This window comes from Macaca thibetana, chromosome 2 (genome assembly GCF_024542745.1).
Source record: "Macaca thibetana thibetana isolate TM-01 chromosome 2, ASM2454274v1, whole genome shotgun sequence".
NCBI classification, from domain to species: domain Eukaryota; kingdom Metazoa; phylum Chordata; class Mammalia; order Primates; family Cercopithecidae; genus Macaca; species Macaca thibetana.
The window spans coordinates 7,976,773-7,996,214 of record NC_065579.1 but is presented as its reverse complement, the minus strand read 5'-3'; the positions used below and the strand labels follow the sequence as shown (position 1 = coordinate 7,996,214).

Genomic DNA, 19,442 nt, shown 5'->3' with positions numbered 1-19,442 from the left:
CTCAGGCTCCACTTTATAAGTAACCACTTATCCTCTTGAACTCACATTGTTTGTTAAAAAGAAGCCTGTTCTTTTAAACAGCATTTACTTTGTATTATTGACTATTCTTTGGAAGTAAATTAAAAATAATAGAGAATGGCAAGAAAGAACGTTATTTGCCAAAGAAACGTGACAAAAGCATCTAAAGGACCACCTGCTTTTAACTCCTCCTTTTCCCCACAAAACACAAACAAAAAACCCCAATCCTGAACCAGAAAATAAAGCAATAACATTAGGTAAAAGGTGAACTGACAGCAAATCTATTAAGTGCCTGGATGTGTGTTACTCAGAAAATGTTTGGGACAAGATTGGTCCTGACAGATGACATAGGCCAGTGGTTTGCAATCCACACAGTGTGTTGAAATCCTCTGGGAAGCTCCTGCTGGGACTGTCCTCTCAGAGGTTCTGATTCCTTTGATTTGGGTGGGGCCTTGGAATTGGGAAGTTTCAAAAGCTCCCAGGCGATTCTAACATGCTGTTATGGCTAAGAGCCACTGCACGGGTCTAACGCCTTCATTTTATGAATGAAGAAACAGTGGGTGGAAATCTCCATGGCTCACCTGGCTCATCAGTGGCAGAACCAGTGCTTTGTTTCGAGCTTACTTCTCTTTCCACCCAATATCCTTTATACTGCTTCAGCCCAGGACAAGGTCTTATTATAGCTACTTTACCCTGCCTGCATTTAATGAGGCTGACCCTGTGATAGGTATTCAGTAAATATTAATTAAATAAATTCATATCTAGTTTTCAATTGCTGATAATGACCACATTGGAAAACTTATCAGTAGAAGTGGAGTGTGCAAACTGCCAAGTGATCTCCAGAGGTTCAGCATTGAGAAACTCTCTGATTGCCTATTTTTAGGACTCAACAAGCCATCCCCACATAACCCTAGAAGCTGCGATGACTTCTATCAAAGTTGCATGGTACCAGCTAAATGAAGAGGTTTTAGGGTAGGCTGGGGATCGTGGGGTTTGTGGGAAATGAGGAAAGAAGGAAATTCAGAGATGTTACTCCTGAGCCACATTTAAATGAAGGAAATGTACACAACCAGATCATACTAGAAATAATGACAGGCTGAAAAAGGTGGGAATCTGGGGACAAAGTGAAGTTTTCCCTTGATCTGGGCAAATATAGAAAGTGCTAAACAAGAGGAGGAAAGGCTTGAAGAACAATGGCATTCAGATAAGGATGAGCGCCTACTTGGTATGATTCGCAATCCAAGCTTTCTTTTAGTTCTTTTCAGGAGCACCAAGGTATTTTATTGCCTTTCAAACTTCCGCTGACCTTGGCCTTGTCTTCAGATATTTATTTATTTATTTATTTATTTATTTATTTATTTGATACGGAGTCTCGCTCTGTCGCCCAGGCTGGAATGCAGTGGCCGGATCTCAGTTCACTGCAAGCTCCGCTTCCCGGGTTCACGCCATTCTCCTGCCTCAGCCTCCTGAGTAGCTGGGACTACAGCACCCGCCACCTCGCCCGGCTGATTTTTTGTATTTTTTAGTAGAGATGGGGTTTCACTGTGTTAGCCAGAATGGTCTCGATCTCCTGACCTTGTGATCCGCCCGTCTCGGCCTCCCAAAGTGCTGGGATTACAGGCTTGAGCCACCGCGCCCGGCCTGTCTTCAGATATTTAAATTCTGTAGAAACAGAGTGAGAATTCTGATGCATCTGCTTAATTTAAGGAGAATTCAAGTTAAACTGACTGGCAATGATCTTTGCACCTCACCCATCATGCTGATGTCTAAGACTCCACATTAGAGCTGCAAGCCTTTATTTACAAGCCTGGTCTCAACATGAACATTGTCCAGGAACAGGCCACACATTAAGGTTGTGTCAGTTATTGATACTTTAAGATAATGAGTGAATGAGTTCCAACATATCCTTAAGGAGTAGTTTTGATCATCATCATTACAGAGACAACAATGGGTTTCCAATGGCTGTCTTTCACTCTTCCACCTTTGTGAGGAACAAAGCCACTTCAGTTTGCACAGTGCTTTACAGTTCACAAAATACCTTCATATCTTATCATTTATCATTTATTATTGTATGTCCCCTTTTTATAGATGAGAAAAAGTATTAAGTAACATCTCCTGGCATCCTCTTCTATTACCACCCTTGGTGAGGAACTCAATTTGAGAGAAATAGGGCATTCTAGTGGGTGGAACCACTCAAATTTGATAGATGGGCCAGAGGCATCATAGTTCTTTCCCAGGAACATGGTGAGTCAGATCCTATCCCAAGCCACCTCCTCTACCAAGAATGGCAATCTTACAATAAATGATTAGAAAACAAGCCAATAATCCTTTTTTTAAATTAAAAAACAATTTATTGAAAAAGAGTAATGCTTTATACAAATTCCCATTATAAAACCCGAAAATATCTATTGGTCTGTTTCCAGGTGTGGTAGAAGAATATAAAAATATCAAAATTGGATGAATTCTATTATAACAATTTTTTTGGTCATTTTGGGCCATAAATATTTTTTGTAATATTTAGTAACTGATATCCACATGGAATTACACTCACACATCATGAAGATCTATGTATGTGGCAAAAGCCATTTAAATTTTAACTTCCAAAAGCATATATTCTCAGGTTTGGAAGGCACACTAAAATGTATTAGGTCCAATTCCTCGTAAGACACGGTGGCTGACTTTCCTTGTGTAGTTTATTGTGAAGTACCATCCTAGCAGCGTCAGCTGCCAGCTAACAGCAAGAGCTCTGAGGGCGTCACTTAACAGATAGCACCTTATGAGTTATTATGATTCAAAAATCTCCCTTGCTGTTGGATTTACCAACACTTAGGCTTTTATTTCTTCCCATTACATCTGCTCAGCCACGAAAAACATTGGGCCATCCTCACTGCAGAAGATAAAACTTCCTTAGAATCTTATTGGTTTAGTGCACTTAATTTTACTTCACTGTCTCATCACTTGAGAGACTGGTTAAGGCAAGAAACCCATTTCTTAATTTTTTTTTTTCTTTTCAAACATTTGAAAAGCAACACCAACACGTATGCAGTTAATTCCTCAATTGTTTCCCTTAGTGTAGCACTTTTTAAATTACAAAACCACACTTACATGTATTCTATCTCACTGGATCCCCACAACATCACTGTGAGGTGGGCAGATCAGGAATTACAAACCACCTCTTACAGATGAAGCAATAAGCGTACAGCAGCCAAATGCCTTGCTCAAACACAGACAGTGATTGATAGCACGAAGACTCAAATCCAGGTCTCCAGACACCAGTGCCAACACCCTTTCCATTACATCATCTTGCTCGAGTGAAATAGCATTCTGTACAGACTGGAAAAGTAAGAGCAGTTGTTAAAGTGGCACAGAGCACAAACAACATGTCAGACACAGCTGAAAGGATGGAAATAGACTGATAGAGAGAGGAAGGTACTGAACCACATGAAGGTGTGTGTGTAGGTTTTGTTCAGTGACTTCTAAACAGCCAACTGAGCAAATAAAAACACTACATAGGCATAGTTCATGTTCAAAGAATGAGAGTAATATAAACTAATATTCACACTACCTCTTCTAACTGGTTAAATCATTATCTCAATTTGGCAGATAGAAAAAAGAGGTAGAAAGATTAAGTGACTTGCTTACAGCTGCAGAGAGAATATTTGTCACCAGCTTATCACTCCAGAAAGTCTAGCATTTTGTTCAGACAAACAGACCACACCTTATTAGGAAGATATAAACTACATGATAATTACATGTGGGAAAACAATACAATTAAGGAAGGGGAACAAAAAGGTAGTTTAGGTGGGATATATAAGTATGAATAAGTAGCTTCATAATTCAATCAATAAAATTGTGTTACAACACCTGGGTGAACAGCATGCAGCTACTCAATTGGACAAATATTTTCAAAGCAAACAAGAATGCTATGGGTCAGAGTACGAGGACTGTGTGGGAAGGTCAACAGGAATTTATCACTTTGGTCATGCAGAAAGATTTGCCTCCAAAGTTCTGATTTGTAATAAATTCTTATTGGCTTTAGAAACTAAAATGTAGACTATGAAATGTGTTAGCTTCAGGAGATAGAGACCAATGAAACACAAAACAAATAAGGGCTTAATAACGATGCAAGTGCTGTAAGATTATGGTAAAAAATAAAATAAGTATATGAAAAGGGCACGCATGAAGAATTGAAAGAATTCATTCTTGGTAGATTAGACTAGGTCTTATGGCAAAGACACTAAAAGCTAATGAAGAAGAGTAAATGATGTTTGACTATTATATATGTATACATAAACAAAAAAAATATACCAATAAACATTTTCATCAATATGGAATTAAATACATTTACCTATTTTTAGAGATATTTTAAGTATGCTAGTATCAACATAATGAGAAGAGTATTTTACTGTCTATTTTTAATAGAAAAACATGTATATATACACATCTATATATATTTAAGAGCACCCCCTTCCCCCATTTGAGTATGATTACTCAATGGGAAGCAGTAATACAAATGGAAAAATCTTCCCTCCTGTATTGAGGAAAGAAGATAGATTAAGACTAAGCCATGTTTAGCAATAGGTATTTTTAACACATGGGTTTCTTTGTTTGTTTTGTAATACCATACTTCAGATTGCAATACTCAAAAGTCTAAGGTCCTAATGTTAATGATAGTATCTCAATGTCCATTTTCAGTTTGTTCCAACATGATTGTCTCCTTTTGCCTCTGTGTCACACGTAGTCTTTCCCACTGGAAGGTGCAGGTTTTGGATAGGGCCGTGGTGTTGGGTATGAAGTTGTTTTTCGAGGACAGGAACAGCAAAGTAGGGCACCTCCCAGAAGGCAGAGAGAAGCAGCAGCCCAGCCAGTGAAGAGAGCCTGACCAAATTCGTACCTAAAAGGAAAAACCCACGTGCTTGTTAATCAGTGAATTATTGGCAACTTTTCTAATACAATAAAGGAAAAAAATCAATACTCATTATACTTTTTTCATTGAAAATAATCCCTCAATATCCCTTGGGAAGTACTTTAAGATTTGTGAACATATACACAAAAGAATGTTTATATTGCAATTGTTGACAATTTGCAATAGTAGGTCAGGAAATAACACATGTAATGCCAGTACACAAATAATTCCAAAGACTTTTCCATATGTAGGATACTTGTAAAGCATGTTTATGTGTTTTAGAAGTAGGGTTTGGATCATGGTTCCTAGGCTGAAACTTAGCAAAGGAAGCTATATCACTAAGTAGTAATCATATTCTATAAAGAAACTGATAGAGCATAATGGAGATAATCAGAGTTTTGAACAGATGATCTATTGATCCCAGGCACCTATGTAATCTAAAATCCAAATTTTATGGTTTTGTAAAGAAAAGTTCTAAGCAGCCCATGAACCATTCTGGATTAAGCTGATCCAGGCAGATGAATTAAAGCAGACACTTAGGGTGGGGTATCTGTGAGTGATTATGGACAGTATGGAAGAGTAGAGAAGGGTTGGTTCTATTAGTTATAAGGCCAAGTCTGAATCCTGATGCCAACTCTCAACTGCTGCAATTCGGGGAGAGCAACTTCACCTCTCAGCCTCAGTTTCTCCTCCTCTCAAAGCAGGATAATCCCACGTGCCTCAATAGACTGCTTTTAGGATCACATGCAATCATGTGAATAATAATTGCAAAATGACTGGCAATTTATAAAGTGCTTTCCTGTGCATTACTGGTATTATGACCTTGGTGAAATTTTAGACTACTGACCTCTAGCAGTTTCTGTTCTTACATTGTAAATCTTATGGGATGGGCTCCAACACAACCATTGGAGTACGTGTTCTCCCATATGTGGGTGATTATATAAAAAGAAAAACACATCTTATCTCTCCAAACACTGAGGTTTTTCATCCACTCATCCAAGCACTCAACAAACAATAATTATATTTTAACATCCTGACTGAATGTAGTTATTAGGCATTAAAGATGTGAAGACAGTGAGATGAAGAGCCTCGTCTCTGATTAAAGAATGTTGTCACATGAGAGCTAAGAATCAGCTCGACTTGCACAACTTGCAGTATTAAGAAAGATGACCTTTGTAAAGCCAATTTTATAGTTGTGAAAGAACAAAAAATTTCAAGGTGGTGTCTGAACATACTAAAAACATATATCATAGCTTTATGTGTAAAAATGAACTGTTGGGAATGAAGTATTATTCATTAAGCCCTAGAGTAGTACAATTTTTCTCAATCAATCATAAATTGTGCATTAGTTACAAATAATCATACAGTAGGTGCTGTAAACATCAGAATACACTTCAAAAAGGAAATTTCAAGTATATTAACATCTTTATTAATACCTGAAAAAAAGGGGAAAAAAAAGAGTCCAGTATACAGTTGAAAAGTTTAGGACTTGAAACTGTTCTACTTTGGAAGGTATTTTGTCATCAATTCAGGCTGTTAAAGCAATTATCAAACTCATTTTAACATAAGTCACAGATCATTTAAATTGTTTGTAGGTTTGACATAAAATTCTTGAAAGCAAATCTGGGAAATGATGGCACTAGAAGGACTTTGTAGAACATAAAAAGGGTATTTTCTCAGAAAACAAACTATTTTACGCATGAATAGCATTACCTGGCATTGACTGGGGTCATGGGGTCATAGAATTCTTGAACAATCCTATTGCCATACCATGCTGTGGCAACTAAAATAGCCAGACCTACAGAAATTCAGAACAAAAGACTGTTAATCACCATGGAACACTGAGCCTAAATACACAAGCTGTTAAACCAAAACATATTTTGCAAGAATTAAATCTCATCAACAGTGTTGACATTTTTATTTTGGTATTAGGGAGATTAGAAGTCCAGATATGATTTATTCTGAGTACCTATTAAAATATAAAAAATACTAGGTGGGAGTTAGACAAAATTTATACTTTTTATGACATCTTGGCACAAATAATGCTTTTTTGGAAACAATTAGGTGTATGTTGTACATAATCTCTTTTAAATATACTGTTATATATTAGGGTACTAAACTACATTTGATGAAACTATTGTCATTATTAGTACAGATGGAATTACTTGCAAAAGGGGAAGATGAAAACTCTTCTATGTTCTTGATCAAACTCAAAATTTACATTTCTGCAGAATCAAAAGGAATGCAAGCAGCTAGACAGCAGTGAGATTAGGACATGTCTCAGAATGGACCAGAATACCTGCATTACTACTGCCCCATTGGCCAAGGGAATACCTGGCACAGGTATAGATTGACCTGAGATTTGTTGAGGGTGCCACATCAGACCAATTTATGCAACCCAATCTCAATTTCCCATGGCATTTTATATTCAATGATAGCAGATACATAATTTAGTCAAAATCATTCCCTTAATCATTTATAAGATTTATAAAATACCTCATTTTTTCTTATCAGAAAAGTTAAATAACTTTCTTATAGTAATTTTAAGCATTAATCAATATAGACAGATTAGACGTTTCTATGCTACTCTCTCTCCCCAACCAAAAACATAGTCCAGTGTAATTGCCTCTAGACATGACAGAAAACACTATTGCTTTTGGCTGCTCAAATAGACCATGTGAATGGTCTTGAACTTGTGACCCTTACTCCTAAGAGAAGTCCCTGAAACTGGAATAGGAGTGATGCAGTCACCTGCGGGAGTTACAAGAAGGCAAGCAAAAGAAGAATGCAATGCATTCCATCCTCATCGTCTTCCAAGCACTTCATACACTTCATGCCAACGATGGCCACAAAGATTACTATTCACAGCCTTTGATATAAGATTAAATTATTGGGAATAAAACACTATCCATGCCTTTTCGGACAGGAGACAATTTGTATTTGGGTAAACTGAGAGACTGGTCATTTTAAACTGACCATATCTTTAGCAAAGCCACAGATACTCTTCCTCAATTACTGGTTAAACTGATACATTATACTGGAGCAAAAGCCCCTACAAGTCTTCTGTCAAAAATAAAACAAGAAAATAAAGTCTATTCTAGTTTTTCCTATTAGTAGATTTATATCATTAATTATATCTGTTATTTAAAAATATATACTATAATATACTACATATATAATATATGCATATAATACCTAATATAGAGAATATATAGTAATCTATGATAGCTGTATAATATATACAGAGATTATATATATAATACAGTGTACAGATATAAAAAACATATACATACACAGAGATTATATATATGTATATATACACATACATAATATACATACACTATAATTTTTTAAATAAGCATTATTATAAAGCTTTGAAATAATGCTGTCCATGTTTTCTGACTTTGATTTTCTGAAATGACACATAATGTAACTTATCAATCAACACTTGATTTAAAAAACAGATATTTTCCTTCCTTTTTTTTTTTTTTTGGAGACAGAGTCTTTTGTTGCTGAGGCTGGAGTGCAGTGGCGCGATCTTGGCTCCCTAGTTGAGGTGATTCTCATGCCTCAGCCTCTGGAGTATATGGAATTGCAGGCGTGCAACACCACATCCAGCTAATTTTTGTATTTTTAGTAGAGATGGGGTTTCACCATGTTGGCCAGGCTGGTCTCGAACTTCCGACCTCAGGTGATACGCCCTCCTCAGCCTCCGAAAGTGCTGGGATTACAGGCATGAACCACCATACCTGGCCTAAAAAACACATATTTATTTTCAATGGAAAATATAATATCATTATTTTACCAAAAAAATTTAAAAGTATTTCTGTATTTTTTTTTTCCTGCCTTAAACTGACCATTCCAACAGGCCACCTGTACTCCAGTTGGCCTTTCTTTTCATTGGTCTATGGGTACATCCTGTTTATTCTTGAATTCGATCTGCCCAGCTGGAATGCTATCCTTATTTTTCTCCAATAAACTCAATCCTTCCATCCCTCACAGACCTGAAGGGTTCACATATTTTCTTGTGTTTTCTCTCACTATTCCCCATCTTTTCCACATAGAATCTGTGGAGACAACATAGGAATTTTCTGAATTACGTGAACTTCCTCCTTAGCGTTTGCTAAATAGTGAACAACTTTCTTCACTGTAAGAGACTGGTTCTAACAAACCAGTTGCCACTTGAAACTTCAACCAACAGACCTGTCAGATGTGAGCAGAGCTCTCAAATTTTCATTTGGTTCGTGTTTGAGAACATGAAAGTCAACTGGACTTCAGGTCTATGTTTGCAGTTTGCCTTAGAGACTGAAATCAAGTGTAATGAATCCAACGTAATAGATTTCAAATCATACTAGGAACAGATTAGTAAGGTGAAAGCAAGGCACAGCCTCTATTACCTGCAAGAAGAAATATCACGCCCCCAATGACAGCCATCCTCATCTTCTGTACCTCATCGTCTTCCAAGCACTTCATACACTTCATGCCAACGGTGGCCACAAAGATTGCTATCACTCCCAGGAGGATGCCAACCACCATCAAGGCACGGGTTGCTTGCAATGTGCCTGGCAGAAAACATTTTAAAACATGTGAAATATGCTTGGACCAACAAGAGAAAAATGGAAGAAGACCAAGTATATGTCACTGTTGTATGGAAAAGAGAAAACTGGACTAGGAATCTAGAGACGCCAGTCATACTGGTATTTCCACTGGTAACCCAACATACACTGTCTTCTCCAGAAAAACAAATGCTGGACTGGATGATGAAAAAGAGATCCCTCCACTCCAAGATTTTATGTTTTCAACATTAAATTCAAAATCAACTGGAAAAATAATTAATGATCTAATTGAATAGGGTTAGCTGAACTAATACATATTTATTTTTTACTAAAGGATTTTAATCCTTGCTAAGATAATTTTAATTTTAAGTAGCAATCATATATATGATCCTGGATGTTAACTATTTGTAATCAAAATGGTTTTCAGTATATCTTTGATATTAGTTACCAGCTTTACACCCCAATCAGCAAGCTTCAGAAAAACTGGGTGAATTGGAGGATAAAAAATAAATGTTTTATAGATTATCATGGCTGGATAAGCAATATTCGTATCTCCAGTGATGTGAATAGGAGGAGTAGGGGAGAATATAGAAGTCATTTTCTTAAAACAAAACAAAATAACCTTTGAGATGTTACCTTGAAACATAGTAGTAGATTCTTATTCAAAGACATCACCAGTTTTTAAAGCTATTTAAGCTGTGATGTTGTAAAATAACACACGCAATAATTCAATGTAGTGTTTCTCAGGATTCCATTTTTTTCTCATTCCCCATTATTATTTTTGGTGCACTAACTCCTGAGCAAATAAACAGGGTCAAGTTTGAGAGATTATCAATATGTTTCTTAAAGAGTAAAAGCTTGATTCATTGTGGCATAAAGGCACGGACTTTTTTTGTCTTTTTTTTTTTTTTTTTTTTCCTTTTTGTGGAGAACGGGGTCTCGCTATATTACCCAGGCAGGTCTCGAACTCCTGGGCTCAAGCTATCCTCCCGCCTCTGCCTCCCTGAGAGCTGGGATTACAGGCGTGAGCCACTGCGCCCGGCCAAAGGCACGGACTTTTAAATATGAACTGAAACTGTGCTGGTTAGAAGATTTTGTTTAAATTCTAGATTTATGTCCTCTTTTAATTAAAGATCACTATATCATTGACAGTGATAATATGTGACAAGTACTTTTTGCATATGTAAGTATTTTTCAGCTTTAACGAACTATGCTATCTTGAGCAAGAAACTTAGTATTATTTGGAATAATATTTCAATTATATAAATAAAATGTAAATTATATCTTTATCCAGTGGATTGGAACAATTGACTCCTTGATGGTCTTTGACTGAGATGTTGGAAAGGTTTTGTATCTCAATGTCTAATTAGGCCTAAGCTTAGCCTTAATATCATCAAGATTGAGAACTTAGGTTACCAATCATAACTGAAGCTAAATATTTCTAAAACTTCATTAAATCTTGATTTACTGATTATCCATCTTTGCTATAACCAGACAATCTATGATAAAATTATAGTAATCTCTTTCTTTTTCTTTTTTTCCTTTTTTTGAGACAGGGTCTTGCTCTGTTACCCAGGCTGGAGTGCAGTGGTGCAATCTCAGCTCACTGCAAACTCTGCCTCCGGGGCTCAAGCGATTCTCATCCCACAGCCTCCTGGGTAGCTGGGACTACAGGCAGGAGCCACCATGCCGGACTTTTTTTTTTTTTTTTTGGTATTTCAGTAGAGATGGGTTTCACCATGTTGTCCAGGATGGTCTCGACCTCCTGAGGTCAGGTGGTCCACCGACCTCGGCCTCCCAAAGTTCTGGGATGACCAGCATGAGCCACTGCGCCTGGCCATAATCTCTTTCTAGAGTATCAAAGGTATTGTTTACAGTATTTGAGAGAGATTTTGGAAGCCAAGGTAAAGTTTTACTTGATTTCATTTAAAAATAAAAAAGAGACTTCCTGATTCCCCTCACACACTGACCTCCTCATAAGCATGTATGGGCGCACATGCACACTGACCCACACACTTATATCAAGACTCCAGGTGGCAGAGGGACTGCTGGATCAAAACACATGTTCCATGGACCACAGATTTATCAGGAAGGAACTGAAGCTGCTTGTAAGGTTATTACACAACCGTTTGCTTGGAATCACAAGCCGTACTGTGGTATGAAGAGGAAAGTACCAAGGACTCCATGGTTAAGGTATTTCCTCTTTCTGAGGGATGGTTTTTGCAAAGGCTATCATTATTGGAAAATAACAAATGAAATAACCCATACTTAACACAGATTCCAGATGTGATCCTAAGATTACACGTGGAAGGAAAATATTTCAGGCAGAGATATGCTGGAAGAGGAGATGCTGAAAGTAACAAAGATGATCCATGTCTGGAGGATAGGGAAACCACATATCTCAGTTTGCCTGGAACAATCCTAGCTCTAAAGTTGAAAGTCTTACATCCTTAGAAGGTCCTCAGTCCTGGACAAATTGGGAGAGCTGGTCACCCTAATGTAGGATGATAGGATGTGTAAAGTAAAACGAAGTTTAGCAAGGTGAGCAGAAGGCATATGTCATGCAGAGCTTTGCAAATTAGGGTAAGAAGTTTGGATTCTATTCTCAGTGTAATCAGAAGTCATATGATTGTCTTGAGAAAGGGGCGACATGATTTTTACTGTCAGTATAGAGATCACACAATCAGTAAATATTATTTCTATGATAGCTCTTCCAGCATCCAGCATCTTATATTTCACAGCCTCCTCCATTTTATTTTTTCATAAATACTCTTTTTCAACCTTTTATTAATCATTTTCGGTGTTTTTTCTGATCTTGCTCCAAGTTTTTCTCTTTGTTCAAGTTGTGGGGCTGCAAACTGGACCCAGTTTATATAATAATCACACTGATCTTTTCTTCAAGTAAAAACAGAAGGTCACTCGTCCAGCAGGTCTGAGCACTTAGATGACAGGGTAGTCTTCAAGAGAAGTCTAACCGGGCATCAATCTCATGAGTCAGACTGTGTAAAACTACTGATCTCCCAGGCAAGGAACACATGTGCATGAACTACTCCAGGGCCCTCACTGCACCCACCTGGAATATCTAATATTCACATTTTTAATCTCTAAGTTTTTGCCCATTAAGTTCTCAAAGAAAACACATTTGATGCATGTCAAATCTATCTTGCCACTTCGTCTACACAGTGTTCTTTCCAAGGGGCTAGGGACTAATACTCTGTTCTGTGATTGCTAATAAACCTACCAGGTTTCCTTTCTCTATAGAATAATATATTATTTGCATAATACACAAAAAGTAATGGAGAGAATGGAAAACACAGTATTTAAAAATTGCATAAACCATAGAAATGAGATCCTGTTTTGTTTTTTAAAATGTCATTTTGCAAAGTAATATTTTCACTTACATCCTGTCAACCATTGACTTATAAAATTTATTTGTATGTTCCAATATTAGATTTGCATCAAACCCAAAATCTTACTTTACTTCATTGGAGACATTTGGATAAATTCTTAAGTATAGTGATATGTGAGGAAAATGCAAAAATAATATACACATGCAGTCACGCACAAAAAGCTGAGAATTAAAACAGCACGAAAACTCACAAGCAAGGCATAGGTAATCATAGATTACAAGTCAAAGTGAAGCAACTATTGTGTTACAAGTTACAAGTGTTTTATGTGCAGATCAAATCTAAATTGCACAGTTTTAAGCTGGAACCAGATGAATACCTTCACATCATAGAAGTGTTTTAAATCAGAGTTGTAAAGTATGTAATTGTGAACTCCTGGATGATTTGAATCAGATATTTATTCCTATTTCCATCTAAAGCACCAAGCACAGTACTGGAAAAGTCACATGGATTTATCAAATTTCAATAAATTTAAATTAGAACATGTCTTTATGCTTTAAAAACTGTACCAATATGATAGGTAAAAATACTTATTCTCTTTTGTTTAGCTTAATTTTTGAAATAATGATGAGAAACATCTCCCCTGAGAGCCTGGTACGCTAAAATCTTGCTACCAAAAGCCAGACTTAGCTTAGGTCACTAAAAACTAGAAACTCATGCAGATAATACAAATTGTACTTTTTGCTTAGTTTGATCTATTTTTTAAAGTATGCGTCTAACGAGCTTCAAAGCTGAAGTTTTGTTTTGTTTTTCCCTAATGGAATGATGAGTGGCAGAGCAGAGAAGTTAAGAGGGATGTTTGAAAGCTATAAAACAACATTTTGGATGAGATAGATGCAGTATAGCCTTGCAATATTAACTTTGAATTGGTTTGATTAGAACAAACCTATGAACAAACATATTCCTTTTCTCGCCTCTTAAATTTGCAGCTAACTCTGCAATATTATGACCAATGACTAAAGTTGTCTATGGAGAACCTGGTTAACAAACATTAAAAAGATTACACTATTTTTTCTCATCATTATTCAGCAGTAAACAGAGAAGGCAGTCTTTTAATTACATTTAGCTAGACTGATAATCTTGAGATTAAAGACCCCCTAAGGAGTTCTCATCATTTTCAACCTGAAAGTATAATTAAAAGTAAATATGAAGATCTCTACTTACGAGACAAGAAGTGAGTTGGAAGTTACTGATCTGCTACAGTTAGGTTAATCAACAAATGTGTAGAAAGACATATATGGAATTTTTCTAAAGCTTTAAAGTCTTGCTATACAAGCAGTAGAATCTACTGTCAATACCAGACATTGTTTATGCTATTTTCTAGCCATATTACCTTAGGTTCTATATATCATAAACAAAATACAGTCATCTCTTGGTATACAAGGGTGATTGGTTCCAGGACCACCCACAGGTAACTAAATCTGCACATGCTCAAGTCCTACAGTTGATCCTGTGGAAGCCTTGTATACAGAAAGTCAACCGTCCCTACATGCAGGCTTTGGACCCTCAGATACTGTATTCTTGATCGGTATAGGTTGAAAGAAATCCACCTATAAGTGAACCCTTGCCGTTCAAACCTGTGTTGTTCAAATGTTGACTGCAGATTCCAATTCTACCTCATTCCCACATCGTCTCTCTTTGCATCTATAGTTGCTTAATTAGTACTAAGTGAATAAATGAACTGATGATTGGGTGACTAGAACAAAAATACTATACTTTCTTCTCCCCTGCAATTAAGTGAGCTCAACACAGACCGTCACAGAAGTGTACTCCCCTGGCTTTTTTTCCATATTAAATCTTTTGCTCTTACTGAAGTTCAACGTTTCATAAAAGTCCTAATCGTTAGCATTTCTCGCTTATTGGTGCATGAGGTGGTGGTCACCAGATGTGACCTCAGAACATCAGCAAAATCAGGGGTGAAACTGATCCTGGATGAGGCAGGATGTACCACTTTTCAGGATGTCCTCAGAAGTTTTGCTACCTTTCTCGTTTGTGTGTTTCTTCGAGAAATTTTCTCAGAATTAAGTTGATGCTTCTATATTACCTCCACTATACTTCCTTAATCACTCCAATTAAGGAAACCTAAGCTATGTGACTTGTCTCTTCCTCTTCAATCACTGAAGTAATAACAAAGAATGCTGGCACTGGAAGGCATCTTAGAACTCAGCTGCACCATCCTTAGCTGCAAGAATAGGGCCTGGCTCGCATCTGTTGAATGGATAAATGAATCATAGATTCATCTCCCCATTCCTCCCACTCTGCCCTATTTTATAAGTGGGGTAACTACTTGAAACCAGGGAGATCACGTGGTTCACCATTATACACCTGGCTACTTAGTGCCAAACCACAGTAAGAATAGAGAACTTCTGATCTCAAGCCTGGATTTTTGTTTCAACTTCCATTATTCTAAGAATCAGAACTGATTTATGAAGTATATCTGAACACCAATGGTCCTTTGAGTACCCTCGGTTCAGCAGGCATAAAGCATCTGGAGAAGCATAAATAGGTGCCCTCCTCTCCACTTAGGCTTCAAAGACTGTCCAAGTCAGTGATTTTGTTTCTCTGATTGAGCCTGACATCATGGTGAGAGTGCTGGGAAACCTCACAGCCACCAATACTCATTAAGCACACCTACACACATGTGGATTCATGCAAAGCAAGTTAAACAGGCTAGAGGAGCTTATAAACAAATTACAGAATCTCAGTGTTCGCTGAGATTGAGAGAGAGTCTAGCCTAACCTCCCATTTGTCTGGTGCTTGGATCTTCCCTACAACATTCCTTCAAAATGCTTATTTATTCTCTGCTTGCACACCTCCCACCATGCAGCCTCCTACAGCAACCCAGTCTTTGGACAGCTCTAGATATTAAAGTCAACTAAGAAGAAACAATTAACCAAACACATAAAATTGGTGCTAGCTTCCTAAAAGTTTGAGAATTAGATGAAAACAAGCAAGAGGTACAGGTGACTCCAGAAACGTCTACTGCAACTATATCTGGCATTTTTTTGTATATTCCAACTTTCAGCTACAAGAATGCCCAGGGTCAATAAAATCTCATACTTTGGATGAAATGGAAATTGTATCAGCCATTGTAAAACTACAATACACAATGTGACATTTGTTTCCCCCAGGAAGTTCCTCAGTTACATTTTCATAAACTGCTTGCCAAGAACTACCTAAAAGAAGAAGACTTGCTGTATCTCATTTTGTATTTACTGTATACACTATTAGCACACTGTATTCCTTCAGCTACTTTATGAAGGTCATATGCTTTTTACAACCTACCCTACATAAACCAGGGAAACAAGAGATTTTAATACCTCCAGTGCTAAAGCCTTGGCAAAGCCCTGCATCTGGGCTCGAAGACAAGTGTTCTCTACTGGGAAAGACAGCAAGGTACAATTTCAGGAAACCCACAGCTAAGCTTTTCACCTAAACACACTTAATGAAATGCAGCTTTTTTATGAGGGATACTGCTTAGATATACACACATAACCCTTTTCGTCTCCACATGTAACAAAACTATCCCAAAACCGGCCAATGAATCACCATCCCAGATCTCTACAGCTGGTGGGCGTAAACGCCACTGCTCAGGCAGAGAAATGGAGTGAGGTTTCCCGGACTCCATCCAAAAGCATGCCGCGAGTCATGGCAGGTTCGAAGAGAAAACCTGTGAGTCCAGGGTCCCTCTTCTGAGAATGGGTTTTGAGAGAAAGGTGTAAGCCACACCTTGGATAAACTATGGCTTTAAGTAAAACAAAAGTGGATTCTGATCTGGAGTTTAAAAAAACAACTAAGAAGACACCTCTAAAGCGTATGTGGGGGAATAGCTATTTAGTCCTTTCACCACAGTTTCAAAAACTGTGATAACTACATTAACCAAAAAATGAAAGGAAAACATTTTAACACATTATCGTGTGTAAGGGTGATCCCTTTGAGTTTTTACAACATGGATCAATCTGATTTCATGTGGTCATTTCAGGAAAGTTAAAAGAAAACCTATTTAAAGATGTTGAAAGGAACTATTTTGATCAGAGGAACAAAACTGACAGTGAGGCCTCTCTGGAATTGTCCTTAGAAACCTCCGTCTGCCAATTCCTTAACGTGCTACCTAAAATGCCTGACACCGTTTCCTTAAATATATCTATCTTTCCATGGAGAAATTCAATAATTATTACCTAATTTTTCACTTTATAAGCACAAATATAACCCATGAGGGCAATGAGCAACACATAATTACTAAACTTAGAGATTGGTTTTGGTGTAAAGAAGTCCTAACATGGGAACCTTCAGAAGCTGAAATCCTAACACTCAAAACGACCATGCACATTGACTGAGCCAATGCCACAGGTATTCAAGGTGTTTAAACAGATGTGGAACAGGTTTAATAGCTCTAAACTATATAGCTTTTGATATACACTATTAAAAGTTGTCCATTGATAGGAGGTAGACAAAACAAGTTAAGTAAACTTGAACAATGCCAACACTTTCCGCCCTTAGCACACAATGGGGGCTAGTGGGCAGTCACGTTTATCTAGGCAAAGACTAAGGGACCTTTTCTTCAAGTGAGTTAAAGGGCATAACAGACACATGATATAAGACAAGTAATGTGATTTCTCTAGGAAGATACTCCAGCCATGAATCATTATTACCTAAGTAAACGGGAATTTAATGATTTTTCTGACAAGGCACTCAAAACCTTTAGTTAAAAAAAGTAAAAAATTATCCTATTATCCTTCTTCCCACCATCCTTAGAAATATGTCTCTCTATACAATCCTTTCCAACGTGACAAGGGGTCACTGAACATCCATTACACAGAAATTCCTTTGTGGAAGATGGAAACCTAAGGAAGACCCACCTCTTCTTTCTCTCTCACTGCCTTCCACTCCCAGCTGACCTCTGATTTCATCAGCTATGACTATTTTGCTGCATTTCCCTTCAGTGCCTTTACTTTTCCCTTTGTATTATGTTGGGCAGGTTATTTAGAACCTTTGTTGTCAGCCTTCCCCCACTTGCCACCAACCTTCTCTTTCCAAAATAGAACTACACCATCAGCCTCCACCGAAGACCTTGGGTGTAAAACTTCAAACTTTGGGGGAATCTCAAGCGGCTTCTCCAAAGAGTCTTGCAAGGGGCCTCCCTGGACTAACTAGATCTTACACATTAAAAGAATCATCCTCAAGTATGAGCAGAAGACACTTGGGACATTTCAAGTAGGAATGTAAATTTTACTATGCAAAATCATAGTAAAGGTTACAAAAATTATATCTCATACTTGAGGATTATTTATTTAAGCTTGCACACTTGAGAAGTTACCAGGCTCCAAACTTTTTAAGCCATCCCATTTTTCTTGTCTGAACCCTACCAATCCTCAATTTACCCCAGATCTCAGAATGCCTAGGAGAGGTCTCAGAGCTCAAGTTCAAGTTTAGCCTTCACTCCCTCAATCTCGACCCCCGGGCATAGGAATTTAGGATGAAGCCACACCTAGAGTGGCAGAAAAGTATCACCCAGGGAGTTTTAGGCAAAACTAGAGCTTATGCCTGGGCGTCCCTTTTCTCAGACCAGGATTCTCTTCATTTCCTTACGACAGAGCACATGATCAGAAGACTTGATCAACTGAAGACTGATAACCATGGAATCACACGACAGAATGAGACGGTAAGGGAGCTGCAGGGGGACTGGGGCCTCTGGACGGCTGGGAGGTGGGGTGCACTCACTGCTCAGATTCAGCAAGGAGTCAAAGACTTTGCACTGGATCTGCCCGGTGCTCTGCGACACGCAGGACATCCACAGCCCCTCGTACATGGCCTGGGCTGTCACGATGTTGTCGCCGGCATAGGAGTAAATCCTCCACTGGGGCAGGGCAGTGCTGACGATGGCGCCGATCCATCCCAGGAAGGCGAGAATGAAGCCCAAAAGCTGCAGCCCCGCGTTGGCCATGACTCGCTCGGCCGCCCGCGCTGGCTCAGGGGTGGCAGGTGCAGAAGGCAGAGAGTTTGCAGGTGCGCAACGCCGGCTCCCGAAGGTGGCTGGGCCCCGCGGAGGAAGTTAAAGCGGGGAGCCCTGCTCGCTGCGCCGCCGCTGGAGAAGCTCTGGGTCCGGGCTGGGGTCCGGGGCCCGGGCGGCGCTGGAGTCTGGATACTAGAAGCTGCGGTTGCTCCCAGGCTCAGGAACTGAGACGCCAAACCGCTGGGCGCCGCGATTTAAAGCAGCTCCGCCCGCCTCGGCCCCGGCAGCCGGGGAGCGCCCCCTGGCGGTTTCAGGGCGGCTCACCGAGAGGGCGCCGGGAGCGCCGGGTTGGGGGAACACGCGGCTGGTGGCGTGGGGACCATCCCGCAGGACCAGGCACTACAGCTGCGTCCCTGCTCGTTTTCTCTGGTGGATCTTCCCGCTCCTGTCAGGCGTTTCGCGCTTTTCATTCATTCACTCCAATTATCCAAAAATTACTATGCACTGTACCTGTAAATCCAAAAAACAAAGATGAAAAAATGAGCCCTCAAGAGCTGCAGTTTTAGGTTTAATACCTTTTTCCTATTATTTTATTAAAAGGC

At 38.6% G+C, this 19,442-nt stretch overlaps 1 protein-coding gene across 1 annotated transcript; it reads right to left on the bottom strand.

The window, feature by feature from the left end:
• Positions 1-2,346: 2,346 nt before the first annotated feature.
• On the bottom strand, positions 2,347-19,102 carry CLDN1 (claudin 1). Its single transcript, XM_050779274.1, has 4 exons — positions 18,609-19,102; positions 9,322-9,486; positions 6,638-6,722; positions 2,347-4,912 (listed from the first exon to the last, which is right to left on the bottom strand). The coding sequence occupies exons 1-4, from the start codon at positions 18,829-18,831 to the stop codon at positions 4,750-4,752; spliced, it is 636 nt and encodes a 211-aa protein (XP_050635231.1). The 5' UTR covers positions 18,832-19,102; the 3' UTR covers positions 2,347-4,749.
• Between the last annotated feature and the right edge of the window lie 340 nt (positions 19,103-19,442).